This window comes from Durio zibethinus, chromosome 1, assembly GCF_047325235.1.
Source record: "Durio zibethinus cultivar Kanyao isolate XHJ-2024 chromosome 1, ASM4732523v1, whole genome shotgun sequence".
Lineage (NCBI taxonomy): Eukaryota > Viridiplantae > Streptophyta > Magnoliopsida > Malvales > Malvaceae > Durio > Durio zibethinus.
In genome coordinates this window covers 33,946,247-33,963,628 of record NC_143162.1, presented here as the reverse complement: position 1 = coordinate 33,963,628, position 17,382 = coordinate 33,946,247, and the positions used below count along the sequence as shown (strand labels likewise).

General features: G+C 31.9%; 3 protein-coding genes and 1 long non-coding RNA gene across 7 annotated transcripts; 3 read left to right on the top strand and 1 right to left on the bottom strand.

Moving 5' to 3' along the window:
• Positions 1-1,544: 1,544 nt before the first annotated feature.
• Positions 1,545-2,763, bottom strand: LOC149520560 (uncharacterized). The gene is made up of 2 exons (XR_016345317.1): positions 1,906-2,763; positions 1,545-1,816 (listed from the first exon to the last, which is right to left on the bottom strand). It is a non-coding gene; the product is annotated as an uncharacterized LOC149520560 (long non-coding RNA).
• A 1,826-nt stretch (positions 2,764-4,589) lies between these two features.
• LOC111311314 (uncharacterized) lies at positions 4,590-8,372 on the top strand. The gene is made up of 8 exons (XM_022910689.2): positions 4,590-4,855; positions 5,386-5,562; positions 5,688-5,779; positions 5,945-5,987; positions 6,108-6,164; positions 6,344-6,398; positions 7,311-7,801; positions 7,896-8,372. Exons 2-8 carry the CDS (start codon positions 5,389-5,391, stop codon positions 8,001-8,003), a joined length of 1,020 nt encoding a protein of 339 aa, XP_022766424.1. The 5' UTR covers positions 4,590-4,855; positions 5,386-5,388; the 3' UTR covers positions 8,004-8,372.
• Positions 8,373-11,773: 3,401 nt separating this feature from the next.
• Positions 11,774-12,893, top strand: LOC111311313 (transcription factor bHLH30-like). Its single transcript, XM_022910687.2, has 2 exons — positions 11,774-12,091; positions 12,172-12,893. Exons 1-2 carry the CDS (start codon positions 11,888-11,890, stop codon positions 12,664-12,666), a joined length of 699 nt encoding a protein of 232 aa, XP_022766422.2. The 5' UTR covers positions 11,774-11,887; the 3' UTR covers positions 12,667-12,893.
• A 599-nt stretch (positions 12,894-13,492) lies between these two features.
• Positions 13,493-16,470, top strand: LOC111312448 (beta carbonic anhydrase 5, chloroplastic-like). Of its 4 annotated transcripts, none has more exons than XM_022912705.2 (10): positions 13,493-13,794; positions 13,870-14,006; positions 14,124-14,185; positions 14,589-14,747; positions 14,850-14,898; positions 15,005-15,118; positions 15,290-15,343; positions 15,661-15,743; positions 15,865-15,967; positions 16,062-16,470. In XM_022912705.2, exons 1-10 carry the CDS (start codon positions 13,779-13,781, stop codon positions 16,260-16,262), a joined length of 978 nt encoding a protein of 325 aa, XP_022768440.1. In that variant the 5' UTR covers positions 13,493-13,778; the 3' UTR covers positions 16,263-16,470. The 4 variants fall into 4 exon arrangements, with proteins under 4 accessions (XP_022768440.1, XP_022768441.1, XP_022768442.1 ...); XM_022912706.2 differs by having other exon boundaries at positions 13,652-13,794; positions 13,976-14,006; XM_022912707.2 differs by having other exon boundaries at positions 13,714-13,794; positions 13,976-14,006; positions 14,600-14,747.
• The last annotated feature ends 912 nt before the right edge of the window (positions 16,471-17,382 follow it).

The window sequence follows — 17,382 nt, the reverse complement described above, 5'->3', positions numbered from 1 at the left end:
TTTTTAGTTCTTTGCGTCTGATTGAGTAGGTTGACGGGGAATTTTTCCTGCAATTGTGAAATATTTTAGAACACTACCATAATTGCTGTCATTCTGATTGTTCAGGGATTATACTGCAACCCTTCTCATATTCGAGACTGAAATATTGGTCCATTCCTTTTTTCATGGATTTAATTATATTGTTGGACTGGTGCTATCTTCCATGATTGTATTGACAAACTGGGAATGAATATTGATGATAGTAGCAGTTGAGTAGCCAAGGAGCGTTGTTTGTTTACTAGATGGATAAAAGATTGGTTAGCAGGTGAAAAGTACACTGTAAATTCCACTGGTAGGTAACCAGGTATTTAATCTTTGGGCCTCGGGGTGTCGAGTGTTGGTTTTAGTTGACTTTACTCCTTTTTCAACTAAATCCCTTAAAGTTCTTTCTGCTCGTTGGATTATCCTATCAAATTGAAGTCTTCTTTATGTTTTGGCGTGTTATTAGCAAGATTTCTTAGCAATAAGAGATTGATCCAAAGCCACTGTCTTTTTTTCTGATTCGATCAGACGTTTGCCTCACTTGGTAATCGTTCACTTTAAAAAATCCCAGAACTATATACAAGCATATTGCTTCTGAGTCAAACCTTATGATGGATGCTGACTTTTCAGCAAAAATTGTCCGAATAAGACAAAACTAGATGAGAAACAAAAAGTTGGGAAAGATAACCGCATATGGTACAGCTCTATAATCTTCTATTACATTGTCGTTGCACTGAAAATGTGTTATAAAACAAGTCGCAGATGATAATAATGTTAGGCAAAAAATTTCAATTCAATAACACCAGTAAAAATAAAATTAAATAATTAATTAATCACATAAAAAATAATAATTTAATGTAATTTGATTCAATTAATTTATATCTATGAAAAAAAAAAAATCAACTAATTATAAAAAATTATAAATATACATCAAATCAATTTCACTGAACAATTAATATTCATAAATCCTCTCAATTTTTTTAATCTTATGAAGTATTCTTATAAAAAATAAATATATAATCATATGCATCAATGTATCATATTTATGTGAATAATTTCGATCTCACTCAAACATACACATCACCATATTTATGTAAACCATTTTATTCTCCTTTAGACTATTCAAATATACACATCATAAGACGTTAATCTCCTGTAATCCTATAATATATCTCTTTCATGAAATTTTATAACTTTCTTATATATTTTTTTTATATCTAATCCAAAAACAATTTCATCTATTTATAATTATACGAACTTGTTTATTAAAAATCTATTTTATCTTAAAATTATTTTTCTATAAATTTTTTTATTCATCAAACAATATCTAACTAATTTCAAATAATTTTTTTATGAAATTTAAATCAATTCTTAACTGATAATTGTTCTTTGGGAAAACAGTTCTCTTACCCAGGATGTCGCATGCAGGAGGCTTCTAGATGATCAACATGATGAAAGATTCCAGAAGAGGATAATTTTCTTTTGTAACCAAAACGAAGAATGCTACTTCTAAATGCAATACATTGAATGATTTTTACTTGCTATTTGTTAATGGCATAAGATCAAATATTTTTCGTACAGACAAATCGCATAAGCTCAAATCTTTTTGGTACAGACAAATAAAGCATAATAGAAACAGAAATTTGTTATTTTCACAATTCATGTTGCAGGCTGCAACATACCAAGTGATGCAGTTTCTGTTCAACTTGTTTGTTTTGTCAAATTGTCATCACATAAATAGTAAGTTCTTGCTGATATCTTCAACACAACTGCAGGCATATATACCATATTTGAACTGTTGAAGAAACAGAGTTTCCTTTATGCCAAGCTTGAGTCATAAGAAATCGGGTAATGGGTAATCTAGAGAGATTTTTAGCTCCATACCTTACTTTTGTTGCTGGTGATATTTGAGGAAGAAGAAGAAAATTTGGCTTCAAGAGTCGTTGCCTTCATCTTAACAGCTGTTGAACTCCATATCAGAGAGGTGGAGAGCTTGTAAAAGCAGGTTTACAACGGCTCTGTAGACTTGTGTAAGTCAAATCCATTTAGCTCCATTTTCAGTTTCTCCTCTTTCATCTCCTCTGTGCAGATTTCAATTGTATCACAGATTGCTGCAGATTCAGAAGCACAGCAAGCGAAAGGTACGGTTCGGAGTATCAAGTAGATTCTGCTGCTTACAATCTACTTTATATTTCTTACTGAAACAAACAAATTTCATATTTCCCCAAATCCACTTGCCTTTCATGAATGACCTTCATCTTCTAAGCCATTAAGATAAAAAGAGTCGAGCAACAAAAAGGAAGTGAAAAAAAAAAAGAAAAGGTAAAATCAACCCCATGGCCCATATAACATCACAATTCACAAGACATCTCTCCCCTTCCAGCTGCGGTAACCATGGTGTAGAATGTAGATAGAATTTTTACACCAAGAAACAATTGAAACCCTCAAAATAGGGAAAAGGGTATATCATAATTTACCCAAAGAGGGAAAAAAAATCCAACATTTCAAAGTGTAAACTAAAGCTTAAGCAAAACAGAAGAATTAGAAAGCCTAAGACACTCGCTTTAACACTTTCTTCAACAAATATCATTCCAATTAGTCACCTTTGAGGTTTGGGTTGAGAAAGGAGAGCGGTTTTAACACCCGGGTGAAAAAAAAGAGGAAATGCAGGGTTTTAGTTTGAGGAATGACGATGTACTCCAAGGAATCGTGGACCATGGTGCATGGAATTCGAGATCAACGGTTGTGAAATGATTTTTGACATATTGGTCCACGTTTGGATTGAACTGAACGGTCGAATATAAAAGTATTTTTCTTTAAGCAATTGGATATTTTTTTTTTTGAGATTTAAATATGTTGAATCTTAATAAAAAGAATTTATATAAATGTAACATTTTACGTTAAAGCTAGAGCTATTAAATTTTATGTCTACACGGTAAGGTTTTTTTGGTAAGGATAAAATAAATTAAAAGATGAAAATTATGAAAAAAAAAAAGGAGATATAAAATATTTTTTTTTCTTTTCCTTTATGTAGTTGTGCAAAAGATAAAAAATAAAAAAATAATTTATTAAAGTAAATTATCTCATATTTAATGAATATTTAATTTTTTATAATTTTATAATTAAGTTAAATTTTTTTATTTACGATCAATTGTTAATAAGTTTGATGCTTAATATAATTTTTTTTACAAAAAAAATTTGAATATAATAAATAATTTGTAAATATACTACATTTATTCACAAGTTTTTATTTTTATTTTATTATTTTTTAATTTAAAATAATTGTATTTATAAATAAATGTGAAAATTATTATCTTTTTTTTTTTTAACTTTTTTTTATTAAACACATTCAAAATATCATGTAATTGTTGAAAAGATAAAAAAAAATATAATTTTTTTTGTAAATTAAGATTAAAATAAAAAATTTTACTATGATGGATAATTTTGTAACTGTACAAAACTTTTTCATACATTTTTTTCTCTTATCTTTTTTAATTTAAAATAGTTTATATTTATAAATAAATAAAAATAAAAATAATATTATTATTATTATTTATTTTTCTTTTTTATAAAACGCATATTTCGCTAGTAAGAGTGACTTAGTGGTTTGACCAACTAGGTTAAACGTGATGTGTCGACTGGGATAGGCTATCGCCGACAGTCAATGAAATAGGGGCAATGACAATAACTGGTATTTTACGACTAGCAATAGTTGAAATAAGGGTAATGAGAATTGTCATTAATTGTTACAGCTGGCAATTACGACATGAATGAACAAATCCTCTATTAGAGGTTATGGACAATACACGACTGAAGTGATGGAATCCATAGTAGTTAATGTTACCATGCCGCCGATTGGGGGAGTCGACAGCTGCTATCGTCGTTGGATCGGGGAGGAGTTACCTTTGTGGACCCATCACTTCGCCGCTTGTTGTGGAAGAGATACTGTTTGAACTTGCAATAAGATGCTGTCGGTTGTAATCCACGGTGAGACATTTTTCGTTGATGTTGGAAAAATATTTTACTCTCAATTGTAGAATAACGACTGTGTTAGGCTTATTTGGTGAGGATTTAGTAATTAATAGGTGTTATAATTTATGTATTTATGTTACGTAAAATATTAATATTTATATTAATAAAAAAATAAAATATATAATAATTATTAAAATTTTAATTTATATCATTTATATTATTTTTTTTTATCGTATCATTGTTTTTAAATTGGTCTTTAGTATACGAGTATTTCAACTTGTTGCAAGTAGGAATTTCGGCTTTAACTTTTAACTTTATTTGAAAAATAGTTTTTAAAAAAATTTGGGCTTTAGTTGCAAATATCTTGGGCTTTTCAGAATTAGCCCAACATAAATTTTAACCCTTGCAAGTTTTATGGGGCTAAAAGTAACAGCTCACTGGATAATTGGTTTCGACAAATGGGGTAATAATACTAAGTTTATTTATTAATAATTAAATTACTTTAGAAGTCAATTGGTGTCTTAACGAAAGGTCATATTGAAAAGGAAACTCTCATCAGACCTCAACTGAACAACATTCACCTCTCAAACATCATTAGCCCAAAATAAAGTTGTCTGAAAATAGTGAGTACTTAAGAAAAAGCAATGGAGGCAAAGCTGTAACGTCAAGTTACTCTGACGACGCAGTTACCCAAAGCAAAGTTAATGGGTTCTTCTTTCGAGAAATTTCCATTACTCTCTTTGCTCTCTCCGTTCCATCCCCATTAAATTAAATTACTCTTCTCTTTCCTCTTTCATTTCAATCAAAGCGACTGTCTCCCACTCTCTTCTTTCACCAAAATTTTCTTCTTTCCCATCTGAAGGTAAGTTCTTCGTTTGATCCTTTTCATTTCCTTTTATGCTTTTGATTTTATTTTATTTTTTTTGCTTATTCGACTTTGTTTAATGAGAAAATATAGGAAAGAGTAACTAAAATATTGGTTTTTGCTTGGTTGATGGCAGAAAAAGATAGTATATTCTGTAATTTTCTTTCGTGTCACTTTTTTTTTTTTGCTGCTAACCAAACAAAGGGTAAAAAGAAATCCCATTTCCAGTGTCTATCAAGATTTGTATATACAATCACTTAATTATTAGGGTTTTTATGACATTCATCATTAATCCTTGTTGATGTAACCTTTGCTTAAGTCAACATTTCTCTGAACTCTGTTGGACTTGAATGTGTAATGTGAAATGCAGTGAAGTTTCTACTTTTTTGGTTTTACTAGACCCAATATTGGGAAATCTTATTTTATGGCTGATTTTTCTTTTTGGTGGCAAATTTTGCTGATGTTCTTTGTGATGGAGTAGTGATTATGTATGATGTGTCTTTAAACATACTGGCTTTTGAAACTAGATTATGTGTGAATCACAAAAAGGACAAGCTACGGAAGGTAAAAGTACTGCAGGTAGCAAAATTCATGATAAAAATAATGGTGAGGGGGAATCTGCAGCCCTGCAGTTGGAAGGGGAGGTCTCGCGAGGAGATTTAATATGGGTCAAACTCCATGGAAACTCATGGTGGCCAGCACTGGTATGCCTATTGCATTGGTTGTTGGTCTTGCAACTTGTTTTTCCAGCCTTCTAGGAATTAATTAGCCTTTTGAACAGAATTATGTAGTTCTGTGAATTTTATTTATCTACTTGATATCGTGTCAGGTTATTGATGAAAACAGTGTTAGTGAGAGCAGTAAACCTGGAAATAGATCACAGGGGGAGGTGCTTGTGCGTCTATATGGGAGCCATGAGTAGTCAGTTCTCTCTTTCCTTACTTGATTGTTATGTTTCTTAGAGGAAGGAAAGATTAAAATGCTGTGTGAATTTTGATGGATTTTGCGAGTTTTAAAACTTGTAAGGATTTAAAATGTGTCAACAAAAACATGCAAGGATTGAAGCGTGTTATATGTCCCCTGCAGCTTATATGCAGACCCTATGAAATATTATTCTGAGTTTAAAATAGTAAGTTTTGATCCTGTACTTCCATCTTTGTGATTCGGCCACTCTTGTGCATTAGATTGTATAGTTACTGTATTCAACTGATATAATGATCATCTTCTCATGCTGTCGCTACATTGACAGATTCTAGAACAGAATAATGGTAGTTGCTATGACATTCTTGACAAAGCTTTGGAGCAGGTAATAGGTTTCTTCTTCTTTCCTCTACCTTGCAGTTTCCTTTCAACAATCAAAAGCCTCTTGTTTTTGTGTTGTTTTTAAGCAGGTTCTTAGTAGGACAGACTTGCCTGTCATAGTTAGCAAATTATTTTGAAAGTTTGTAATTTATGGTTCTCCAATCATTTGGGATCTGGCCACAGGATTGCTCTCACAGGAAATCTATTAAACCAAAGGGGCAAGGATCTAAATCTGCTGGTTAGCCTTTTTTATTTTGCTTATCTCTTTTCGTAATCAGATCATTGTTTATTGTGCTGCAACTGTACAATATGATATGATAGCTTTATTGCAATGAATATGTCGATGTCAATATCTGATGGATAGTAATATTCAAAGTTATAGTGTGCGTGGCACTGTTATCCTGAAAGTAAACTATAGAAACAAACAACAGAGTCTTAGAAGCATTGCTTTTATTTTTGTGACCTGAACAGAAAGTACATTATTTACACGAGGAGTTGAAGTGTTAAATCAGTTCAACTTTCTGGTTTTGATATAATCTGCGTTTACAAATTACCTCAATAGGATAATGCTATAATTCAAGCTCCTCTAAGCAACCTAGGATGTTTTATAAACTAATTTTAGCTGGTATATTGGCATCTGTTTAGAATGATTTTTCTTTGTGAGCCAAAAGTGAGATTGACTTGATTAAAGTGAAACCTTCTGTGCACTTCAATAAGTACTATTGCTGTCCCATGTAACTTAGCTACTGGTTCTTCACATCTGTGCAATTGTTGGTCGGTAACAAATGTTTAGGAACTTCTGACTTCAGAGAACTGATATCCTATCTCCTTGCTCTCCCTCCAAATTAAATAAAGAGAAGTTGATACCTTCAAAGAAAGTATTATTTGATAGAATCTTCTTAGAGGCATTACCGTTTAGAATCTAGACTCATGATGGAATCAGCATGTTATGAAAGTATGCACACTGAGCTGTGCTTCTTAGACTTTTAATTATATTCATAGGATTGCCATATTTAATACGAATTTGTGTTGTAATGATGTTTTCATCTCATGCTTATTGAATTAACATCTTGTCAATTACTTGCTAGAAGTTTTCACTTTTGGCTTCAAATAGACATTTGATATTATGAGAACTTATATTCTGGACTAGCAAATAGAAGAGCTGATGCTTCTAAGGACAAGAAGAAACTAAAACCAAATAGTCTACATGCTGAAGAGAATGCCAGAATCAAGAATCCCAGGCGAAATGGATCAAATGTTTTGGATAAAGCTAGGAGCGGGACTTCTGAGCAAGATGAGATTCAGAAGAAACTCAAGCGAAAGAGCCCAAGTACTGATAAACAAGCTAAGAATAAAGCCAATGAGCCAGAGAGGGTGCAAAAGAAGCAGAAGAAAAATAACCAAATTGTGGAGAAAATGGAGCCAAATAGTAGAAGTGCCAAGGAAGCTATTAAGCAAATTGCGGTGCAGAAGAAAACGCCTAAAAGTTCTACTTCAAAGGAACAAAAAAGGGGCAAAACTTCGAAGCAAGGTGAGGAGCAGAAAAAGGTCAAGCCAGATAGCCCAAGCTCCCATGGCAAAAAGAGTAGAACTTCTAAACAACATAAGCTGTCAAAGGAACAGACTAATAGCCAAAGCTCTGTGAGTATACACAATTCTTTTTCCCAAAATTTTCCTACAAGTTTTTCATTTGTTCGAGCTAAAACTTAGTTCTTAAGTAAATTGTACCCCACAGGAAATATCTTCACCAGAAAACTCTCCCAAATCAAGTGCCCGAAGAATGAGAGTAATGCAAGGTCTTGGTTTGACTGCTCCTCCTGGTTCACCATTCCAAAAGAATTGACTCATGTAACCAAGTTTGTCGAAGCAAGTTGCATGAAATTTTGTCGCATGGCATGCCTACTGTTACAGTCATTTTGTGATGACACAATTACATGGCTATAAAGTAGACAATGCAGATTTACAATGGTAGCAGCTTCCCTCACTGAAATCCTAGAATCTGTTGTAAAATACTAAGCATTTTCCTGAAGTTCATCATATTTGCTGTCAATTCCATTGGAACTTTTAAGAAAATTTACTTTCGGATGAAATGGGTTTGGGCAACAATTGCGAATATGCCACCCATAATTGCAATTAGAGCAAAGATGCTTGATCTTCTAAAGACTTAAAAACTTTCCAGCTAATAGTAAAAGTTTCCATAGATTGTCACTCATCCGCATTATTCATCTTTTACTACATCACTTTTCTCCTACCTACCCTCTCTTCTTTTTTGTGCTTTTGCTCACGCCTTCGCTTTGTTCTTGTGATGTGAAGTGAAAAATTGGTTATAAAGGAACCAAAGTCGAAAAAGTGTTGTGAGCCATTGCTTGCACAAATTTCAGATGTGGGCAGCTTTTGGAACATCCTTTAGTTTGAAAGCACTGTTTGAAGTTCCCTTTGCCATTAAAAGGACCTTCCGTTTTGCTGCCAAAGGGAACCAATGTACCATCTCTTTAACATCATGCTTTGCCCTTTTCGTTTCCATTTCTTTCGTCACCTTTGAACTTCAGCTTTTAGTTTTAGAAGGAGAGAAGAGTATTCTGCCAAGTACGGTGTTCTGACGTTGGTCCCACACTGCCACTTGCAGTGGAATACGAAAGGACGTCACCAGACTTTGCCTGCCATCACTCAGATCTTCTCATGTTATTCGTTCCAGGTAAATTTTTTTTTTTTTTTATATATCGAGATGGCAAACTCTTAGAAAAGAGAAAAAGTTTGATTCGAAAAATAAGTTTTTAATGTCTCCTAATATTTTTAATGACTAAATTAAAGGTTTGAGGATCGTTTCAAATAAAGTTACATGCATAAATAATTTGAAATCTACCTCTCGTCTATATCTTACTACTATGATAGTAGATTTATACTTGTTACTTGTAGTACTATTATTTTACAAAATATTTTCATTCATTATAGTATTTGAAAATTATTACATTAAAAATTAATCACAATATTTGATGAAAATTTATTTTTAAAAATAACTTCACAAGTGTTTTTAATGTATTTGTTAATCTTTAACAAAGCCATACTTTTGGTATTATAAATCTTTAGGTACACTTACAAGAAATATTTTAATTGGTAAACAAAATTTAAGACATGAATTTTTTCAAAGATAATTTCATAAATGATTGTTAATTATAGTGAAATATTTAATATGATAATTAAAAATTTATTAATAGAGTTGTTTATTCGTAATATGTTATCATTTGAAATTAAACACATTAAAAGTAAATATTATATTAATTAATAGATTTATAATTCATATATTATATTAAAAATTATTAAAATTTATGTATCATATTAAATATTTTATTATAATTTAAGAATCATTTTATGATATTTTTTTTTTTTTTAAGATTTGGAAAATAAAATTTTGAATGCATTGAATAAAACATAAAATCGTTTTGAAAAAAAAAAGTAGGTTTAAACAAAAGTAAAAAAAAAAATCTTAACCCCTTTAGAAAACCTTGGATATTAAGATTAAAAAAAAAAAGAAAACCCTATTCTTCACTCGGGAATTACTAGTTGCTTAGTGTCGGTAGCATGAGATACAAGTTGGGCCTAGCAACATGCCAATTGCAGCGAGGAAATTTCAATTTCATAGGTTGTTTTTTGTTTTCTTTGTTCAGAATGTTCATAGGGGTTTAAGATGTCGGGAAAGAGAAGGAAATCGTTTTGTAAATGTTGTCGGGGCCACTGCCATCAGATATTGATCTCACTTTTCTACGGTGTTCAGGATCTGATGCTGGTCAACCGAACACTCTCACATGCAATTTTTACAGTTTGGCTCTTCCTTTTTTTTTTTTTTCCTACTTTCAAAATTCAATTAAAATTTATTTGGTTAAATAATAAATAAATAAATAAATAAACTTGTCCCATCTTTGGTCACCAATGCAAAAAAGAGCTGTTTGAGGCTTGTATAAGGCCAAATTAACCTGTTTAAAGAAGACAAATTAGTGTACTTTTTTACTCATTTTGTGAAAGTGGGTTAAAATGTTTGAATGATTACATCAATAATTGTGTATGTTTGAGGTTGTAAATATTAAAACCCGATATCTATCAATAATTTTAACTATCATATTAATAAAATTTAAGATTTATATTTAATATATTATTATTAAATAAATTTAATACATTATTAGTGGATTAAATTATGTTATTTTATTAATAAAATGAATCATATAATAATATTTTATTAATGAATAATTTTTTTTAAATATTAATTTTTATATATTTATTTAAAGTTAAAATTTACTCATGAAATATTATTATTTGATTTATTAATAGTGTATAAAATTTATATATTGATAATATCAAATATGAATTTTAAAATTTACATATAATAGAACAATAAATCACATCATTATTTATAAAAAAATTATCAAATATACTATCAATGTAATTTTTTAATTTTGCAAGTAAAATTAATAGAATAACATATGTCTTTAGATATATTTAAAAAAAATAATTAAAAAAATTAAGATATACTTCATCATATTAACCTTATTTATAAACTTAAAAAATTTTACTCATAATATATCAAATAATTTTTTTTTATTCATAAAAAATAAAAAGAGAATACCAAGCAAATAAATAATATATTCACTAAACTCTTTTTCTGCCTTTTTTTTTACTTTATTCTTTCTCATGTAAATCATTGAGTTAATCGTCGAAATTCGCTCCGAAGTATCATATCTAACATCCCCGGCCTTTTTCTTCCTTAACTTCCAACAAACATATTCATCATTAATTCAGAAATTATAGCGACACATATAAACATGAAATTAGAGTAAGCACCGAGTATTATCTGTATTCTAAGCACAAAAACAAGTTGCAAATTTCAAACCCTGACTGACACAGTGACATCAGACATGGCTTCAAAGAAGAAGCAGGCTTTGATCGTCATAAAAATGATATTGTCGTGTTGAAGTAACCAATATATATGCAGTGAGAGCAGCAGCAGCAACGGTAACAAAAAGAGAAACGAGTGAACGTGAGTGAAAGTGAAGCAGTGAAGCTATTATACAATATATTGTCGGCCGCGCCACTCCATTTCAATGATTCTTCTTCTTGAGCAAAAGCTATCGGCGCCACCGTCACTCGTGCCGCCGTGACTCATTACCGCTTAAAAAATGATTTTCCCCCACCACGTCCCGTTTCTCTTTTCATCGTCTCATTCAAAGTTAATTAACAGTCAGAATCACCAACCGAATCAGGCTAAACCCAGCAGCTAAATGAGTTTTGACCATTATTTGTTCTTTACTAGTTCCGGCTTTTAAAATTCCTTGGCTGGTTTTAGGTATACGTGGATTTGTATCATGTCTTGAATACGTGTAAATATAAAAATATTGTCTCATGTGTGTCAAATATAAAAATATATTTTATTAAAATTTTAAATTATATTATTTTTTGTTTTTATATAGTGTTGTCTTTAAAATTACCGAATCTATTTTTCACTCTAAGCCTCACTCACCTTGGATAACGATAATTCACCTTTTATTAACAGTCATTATCAACTGTAGCGGTAAAAAAAAAAAAAAAAGGCAAAAACCAAGTGCCTGTCTAAGGTACTAGCCTTCTTTTACTTTTGCTTCTAAACTACAGTTCTTGTCTCGTTTCACTCTCTTTTCTTCTCCTTAACGCTTCTTCTTCCTCATCCTTTTTTTTTTACCCTAATATCGTAAGGAAAATATGTTTCCTCTAAGAAGTGTCTCTGGTTTGGAGAACAAGAGCCCGGTCAACTTAACGAAGGGTGACGAATCCATCAAGAATAATTTGTCAGAGAGAAAATCAATGGAAGCCTTTAAGAGTCACAAAGAGGCTGAAAGGAGACGTCGGCAGCGTATCAACGCCCACTTCTCCACTCTACGCTCTCTCCTCCCCAACACCCCCAAGGTTCTTGACAAAATAAAAACATATGATATTACATTAATTAACATTATTTAATTTTTGTGGGATGTTTTTTTTTTGGATAGACGGATAAGGCTTCATTGCTGGCGGAGGTTGTTCATCACGTGAGGGAGCTAAAGAGGCAAGTGGAAGACGTGGGGCGGCGTGACGGTGATGGTTGCTGCAATAATAGTCAATCAAAGCTTGAGACGTCGTGGCCGTTTCCAGGGGAATGCGACGAGGCTACTTTGAATTTTTGTGATGAGAAAGGGAAGTTGTTGAAGGCGACGCTTTGTTGCGAGGATAGGCCAGGTTTTAACAGGGATTTGAGTCGAGTGGTCAAGTCGGTCCACGCTAAGGTGGTTCGGGCTGAGATGACGACGGTTGGTGGGCGTACCAAGAGCGTTGTGGTGATGCAATGGAGCGGTGATGATGAGGAGATTGGGCCGTTGAAACTGGCATTGAAGAATGTGGTGGAGAATCGTGTTTCTGGGCAGGCCCAAGCGGTGGGAAATAAACGTGCTCGGGGTTTTGGGTCGGATAATGAAAGTGGTCATGGGTTTTTGGTAGGTGGCTTTTGATTTTGTTATGTGAGGATAGTAGTAAATTAGTAGCAATATAATTATGTTTTTGTATATAAAACGAAAGAAAAAAAAATGAAAAATCAGTGTTTATTTAAAAACAACAAGGTTTAATATAATTTAGGAGCATTTCCTTTCCATATTTTTTTGGCTAGATTTCCTTTCCTCCATCATCATTATTTTAAATACTTTGTAATACAAGAGAGGCTTCATTTGTTTTTTTAGTACAGAAGAAATTTCAATGAGAATTGAAAATTAAGTGATTGATGAACTAATTGAATTAAATTATAGATTCAAGATTTCATTTGTTATTACTAATTGGTTTTAACTGATTTTCTTCATATATGACATTTCACCACGATATACTTGATTCTTGTTTATTTTTGTCTACTCTATTCAACCCTAAAAAGTGGGACTCTATAGCTTAGTCCTGAATTCATAATTCTTGAAATAATTTCCATTGATTTAACAGCAAGAAAAAGCATGTTTTGGTTTCTAAAAGAAGTGTTAATTTGTGTGTATAAATGATGAAGACAGAGTACTAAATGATTATAATTATATGCACATTCCAGCATATGAAATAGTGAACCATATATATAGTTAAATTAAAATATAAAAAAATGGCATCTCTTGTAAATTGAGTACTTTCTTATACTTTGGAAGTTATTGCTCGGGAAAAGGATAAGCCACTTGTTTGTTGCTTGCATGACTATTGAATATTGACCCTAAACTTGGAAGGGGAAGGTGAAGGGGGACCATTTTTAAAGTATTTGAAAGGAAAAAAAGAAAGGGTTTTGCTTGTTCAGATCCCACAAAGATTGGATAACAATCGGTGTTTGATTTGCTTGGATAAGCATGCCTTGGCCGTCTTCGTCACCCTCTCAATTATTATTATTTCATAATTTTAATATACGCTACTATCTTCCAATATATCTGTGATAGCCAAAGCTGCCAAGAATCCTGGAAAAAAAAAAAAGAATACCAACAGGAAAATTTTACGTGTTGATATGGAAAACTGATCGGTTGGATATGCATTTGAGAAAAATAGAAAGGAAATATTTAAGTGTCCTAAGGTACTTCAACACGTAGCAAATGCAAAGGCCGGAAGAGAAATGGCATGGTTAATCCGTAAGTATAATCATAAATTCATGGAGTATATACTGATGAGAGGTTTAATTTTCTGACATTTAAACGTGAATTCAGGCCCCAATGCTCGATTGCTTTTATCGGCAATAAGGCCATTAAGGGCAACCTTCGACTCTTTTCATTGCTCACATTTCCCTGATCTTCCTGATCGCTCTGTTTGCAGTTTTCCAGGAAAATGGTTTCGTTCAAAGGCAGTGCGTTTCCTTCTAACTTTTTCTTGTCTCCTTTTTCCTAAATGATTCAATCTTTCATTCCAAAAGGTGTACTTAATGAATTCTGTTTTTTTTTCCTTCTGCTATATACTTGGACAGATGAGAATGAATGATGTTGACGATATCCAATCAGGACCATCATCTTCACCCAAGATCATTAGGTATAGTATTAAAATTAAGTTTTTGAGCTTGTTAATTCTCCAGCCTCCGAGATCAATCTTGATCTTGTTGTAGAAAAGAAGATATATTAGATTCTTGAGTACCCAATGTTTAAATATTTAGTTGCAGCAGTTGCTCACTTTTCCAATTCCAATCCTTCCCCACCTATTCCCCTCTTGTAAAATTGAATACCGGGAAGCTGTAGGGTGGTTTCAGTTGATGAATTTCCACGGCCAGAGACCATTTCATTACATATTCAAGTTTTTTGTTATTGACCCAATGTTACTTAGGATTCCTTACTGGCAAGCATCAGTGCATATATAACTTCCACATTCTGTTTTTCCCTGAATTTTCTTCTATTTTTGCTTTTGCATTACCTGCTTGAATCATTGCCTCCATCTACAGGAGGCCCCCAGTTTCGTCGTCGGAGGCGTCAAGCAAATCTCTTGGACTACAAGAATTCACAGGATCTAAAGTACAAAATGTGAATAATTCTGGTGAGAGGCTGGACTTGTTTGATGAGTTGAAACGGAGATTTCTGAGTTTTAAAAAGCACAAATATTTGTAAGTCCCACTTAGCAGTTAGATTGCATATGGGGTTTTCCTTGATTTGAATAAAAATGGGTTTTCTTTTGGTATGCCTGCTAAAATTTCCTTTTTAAGCAGGGAAGAGTTGGAGCATTTTCAAACCCTTAAAGAAGCTCAATCACCCAAGGTTACAGAAGAACTCACTTTATCTGTTTATCCCTTTTCCATCGCTCATCGGTTTATGTTCATTGTGTATATCAAACTTGAGCAATTACTAACTAGTTCAAGAACAGTTTATGGTAATTGCTTGTGCAGACTCCAGGGTATGCCCTTCTACGATCCTTGGATTTCGACCAGGAGAAGCTTTCATGATCAGAAATGTTGCAAATCTTGTTCCTCCAGTTGAGGTATTTGGCCATGGTGCTTAACTTTACCGAAACACTCCTCTTTCAATATCTCAATTCCTTATCATATTCAACTGAAACTGAAATTAATGAATTTCCAAAAGCAGCCAAGCAATCATGCTATTAAAGCATGGAAAACAGATAGTTAACAGTTCATTATTTTCCTTTTCACAGAGTGGACCATCAGAAACTAATGCTGCCCTCGAGTTCGCAGTAAAAACTCTTGAAGTAAGCCATTTTTTGCAAGATTAAGATACATATGAAATTTTATGTTCTGGAAAACGAAATTTCTATATTTGAAGCCATAATTTATGTAGTTATGAAGAATGAATTTTTTTTGAACTACTGATTTGTCAGGCGATAACAAATGCAGAATTAGATAGAAATTTCATGATTTTCTCTATGAAACAATGGTTTACTAGCTTTTAAACTGGCTGCATGATATGAATAAATTAGAAATGTAGATCAAAACTCAGAAGTCACAACTTTCGCGTAACGTGATCTTCCTTAATTTGGATGTACAAAATGGTTTTTGCCATCAGTAGGTTGAAAACATATTAATCATTGGTCACAGTTGCTGTGGAGGAATTCAAACCCTAATGAGCATGCGAGACAATGGAGACTCCAGGTGATGAGATATAACTCCTCTTACTCTTTGGCTTTTCTGTTGTGTGTCATTGTTTCTGGTTTAATCTCATACCAGATTTTCTGCTCAGCTTTCTCATTGCAGCTTATTTTCTTTTGAGCAGTTTTATCAAAAGTTGGGTTACTAATGGGAAAATTGCCAAGTTGAGAACAGAAGCCGCGGCAAACCACCTTAACTTTGATCAACAATGCAGAATTTGTGAGAAGGTCAGTTCAAAATTTGGTAACAGAAACTTCATAGTATATATTAATGGAGGGATTATACATATCCAACATGATAATTCCATTGAATTTGTTGCAGGAATCCATAAACCATTCGCTGTTGAACTTGCTAACATATCCATGGATTAAAGACAGGGTGAGGAAAGGGTTGCTTTTCGTTCATGGAGGATACTATGATTTTCTGAACTGTACATTTGAGAAATGGACTCTTGATTTCAAGGGAAGCAGTGTTGAAGAAAGAGGAAGGTCCTTAGTCAGAGATCAAGAACTTTGGTGCTGAGTTCTTAGCCTTTTTAATCCATTGTAATACATGCGGTCTAATAAATCTTTCCTTCCTCAAAAGATAGTAAATGTAAATAAAATTGCTGGTGTTTTTAAGGAACAAAATTTGTTACGGACCAAGAAAGATATACTTCTCCTAAAAAGATCAGCCACATTTTATTATACGTATTTTTTTGGTATTTGATATGTTAAGATTTGAATTTTAATCACTGAAATATATTACATACAATTGTTGGCAGTAATACCGATTTTGCTTTCTTTTTTTTTTTCTTTGGAAACTTTTAATTTAAACTTAAAATCTCTCTATTTTTATGCTTACATAATTGAAAAAGATATTACACAATAAATTTTTTTTAATTTATAACTTTTAAACACTAGCTCTAATAATATACTAAAACTCAGATTCTTCTAAAATTAAACGATTTTATATGTTACAATCACTTCTCAAAGTTCATTTGAATAAACAGTGAAGTTGATTTCGATAAGATTAAAAATAATAATGAAAGTAAGATTATTTATTATAATAATAAGATTGAATATTATAATGTTAAAATTAAAATAAATGGTAAAATATGTGTTTGGACATAAAAACAAAGGTAATGATAAAGTAAAAAAAAAAATGATATTGAAGTAAAAATTATATTAATAAAAAATTTAAATTATTTAATATTTAAAAAATAATTAAAATTTTATTTATTTATTTATTATAAAAATTAATAATTTTAAATAAAAAAAAATAAAGTATAAAAATATTTTTTTTCTTTATAATATAAAATGAAGAATGAAAAAAAAAAAGAAGAAATCCAATGCATTTTTTCAATTGGAATTAAATCCTCCAGTGACTCCAGTGAATAAAAGTAGATAAACGTGAAGCAACTTTAACATTCAAACGAATGTTAAACATTACTAAGCACAAATTTTGTTGACATCGGCACTTCACTGAGGTGAAGTTGAAACCAATGGAGCCAAAGTCATCCATCAACCCTAGTCTTTTCCAGGAGGAGAAAAAGAAAATACCCCTCCGTTATGATCTGTAAAAGTAATTATCAGTTGGATATTCCTCCGGGATGAAAAAAATTATAGGGGTATAAATTAAGGTTTAAAATCCTAAAGGGGTC

What these genes read in the sequence shown, in the direction of transcription:
- LOC111311314 (XM_022910689.2), top strand. Translation starts at nt 5,389, where the DNA reads ATGTGTGAATCACAAAAAGGACAAGCTACGGAAGGTAAAAGTACTGCA. An exon ending in TTGACAAAGCTTTGGAGCAG is followed by an intron (nt 6,165 to 6,343) that starts GTAATAGGTTTC and finishes ATCTGGCCACAG; the next exon opens with GATTGCTCTCACAGGAAATC. An exon ending in AGACTAATAGCCAAAGCTCT is followed by an intron (nt 7,802 to 7,895) that starts GTGAGTATACAC and finishes TGTACCCCACAG; the next exon opens with GAAATATCTTCACCAGAAAA.
- LOC111311313 (XM_022910687.2), top strand. Translation starts at nt 11,888, where the DNA reads ATGTTTCCTCTAAGAAGTGTCTCTGGTTTGGAGAACAAGAGCCCGGTC. An exon ending in TCCTCCCCAACACCCCCAAG is followed by an intron (nt 12,092 to 12,171) that starts GTTCTTGACAAA and finishes TTTTTTGGATAG; the next exon opens with ACGGATAAGGCTTCATTGCT.
- LOC111312448 (XM_022912705.2), top strand. An exon ending in TTTAAAAAGCACAAATATTT is followed by an intron (nt 14,748 to 14,849) that starts GTAAGTCCCACT and finishes CTTTTTAAGCAG; the next exon opens with GGAAGAGTTGGAGCATTTTC. An exon ending in TCGCAGTAAAAACTCTTGAA is followed by an intron (nt 15,344 to 15,660) that starts GTAAGCCATTTT and finishes TGCCATCAGTAG; the next exon opens with GTTGAAAACATATTAATCAT.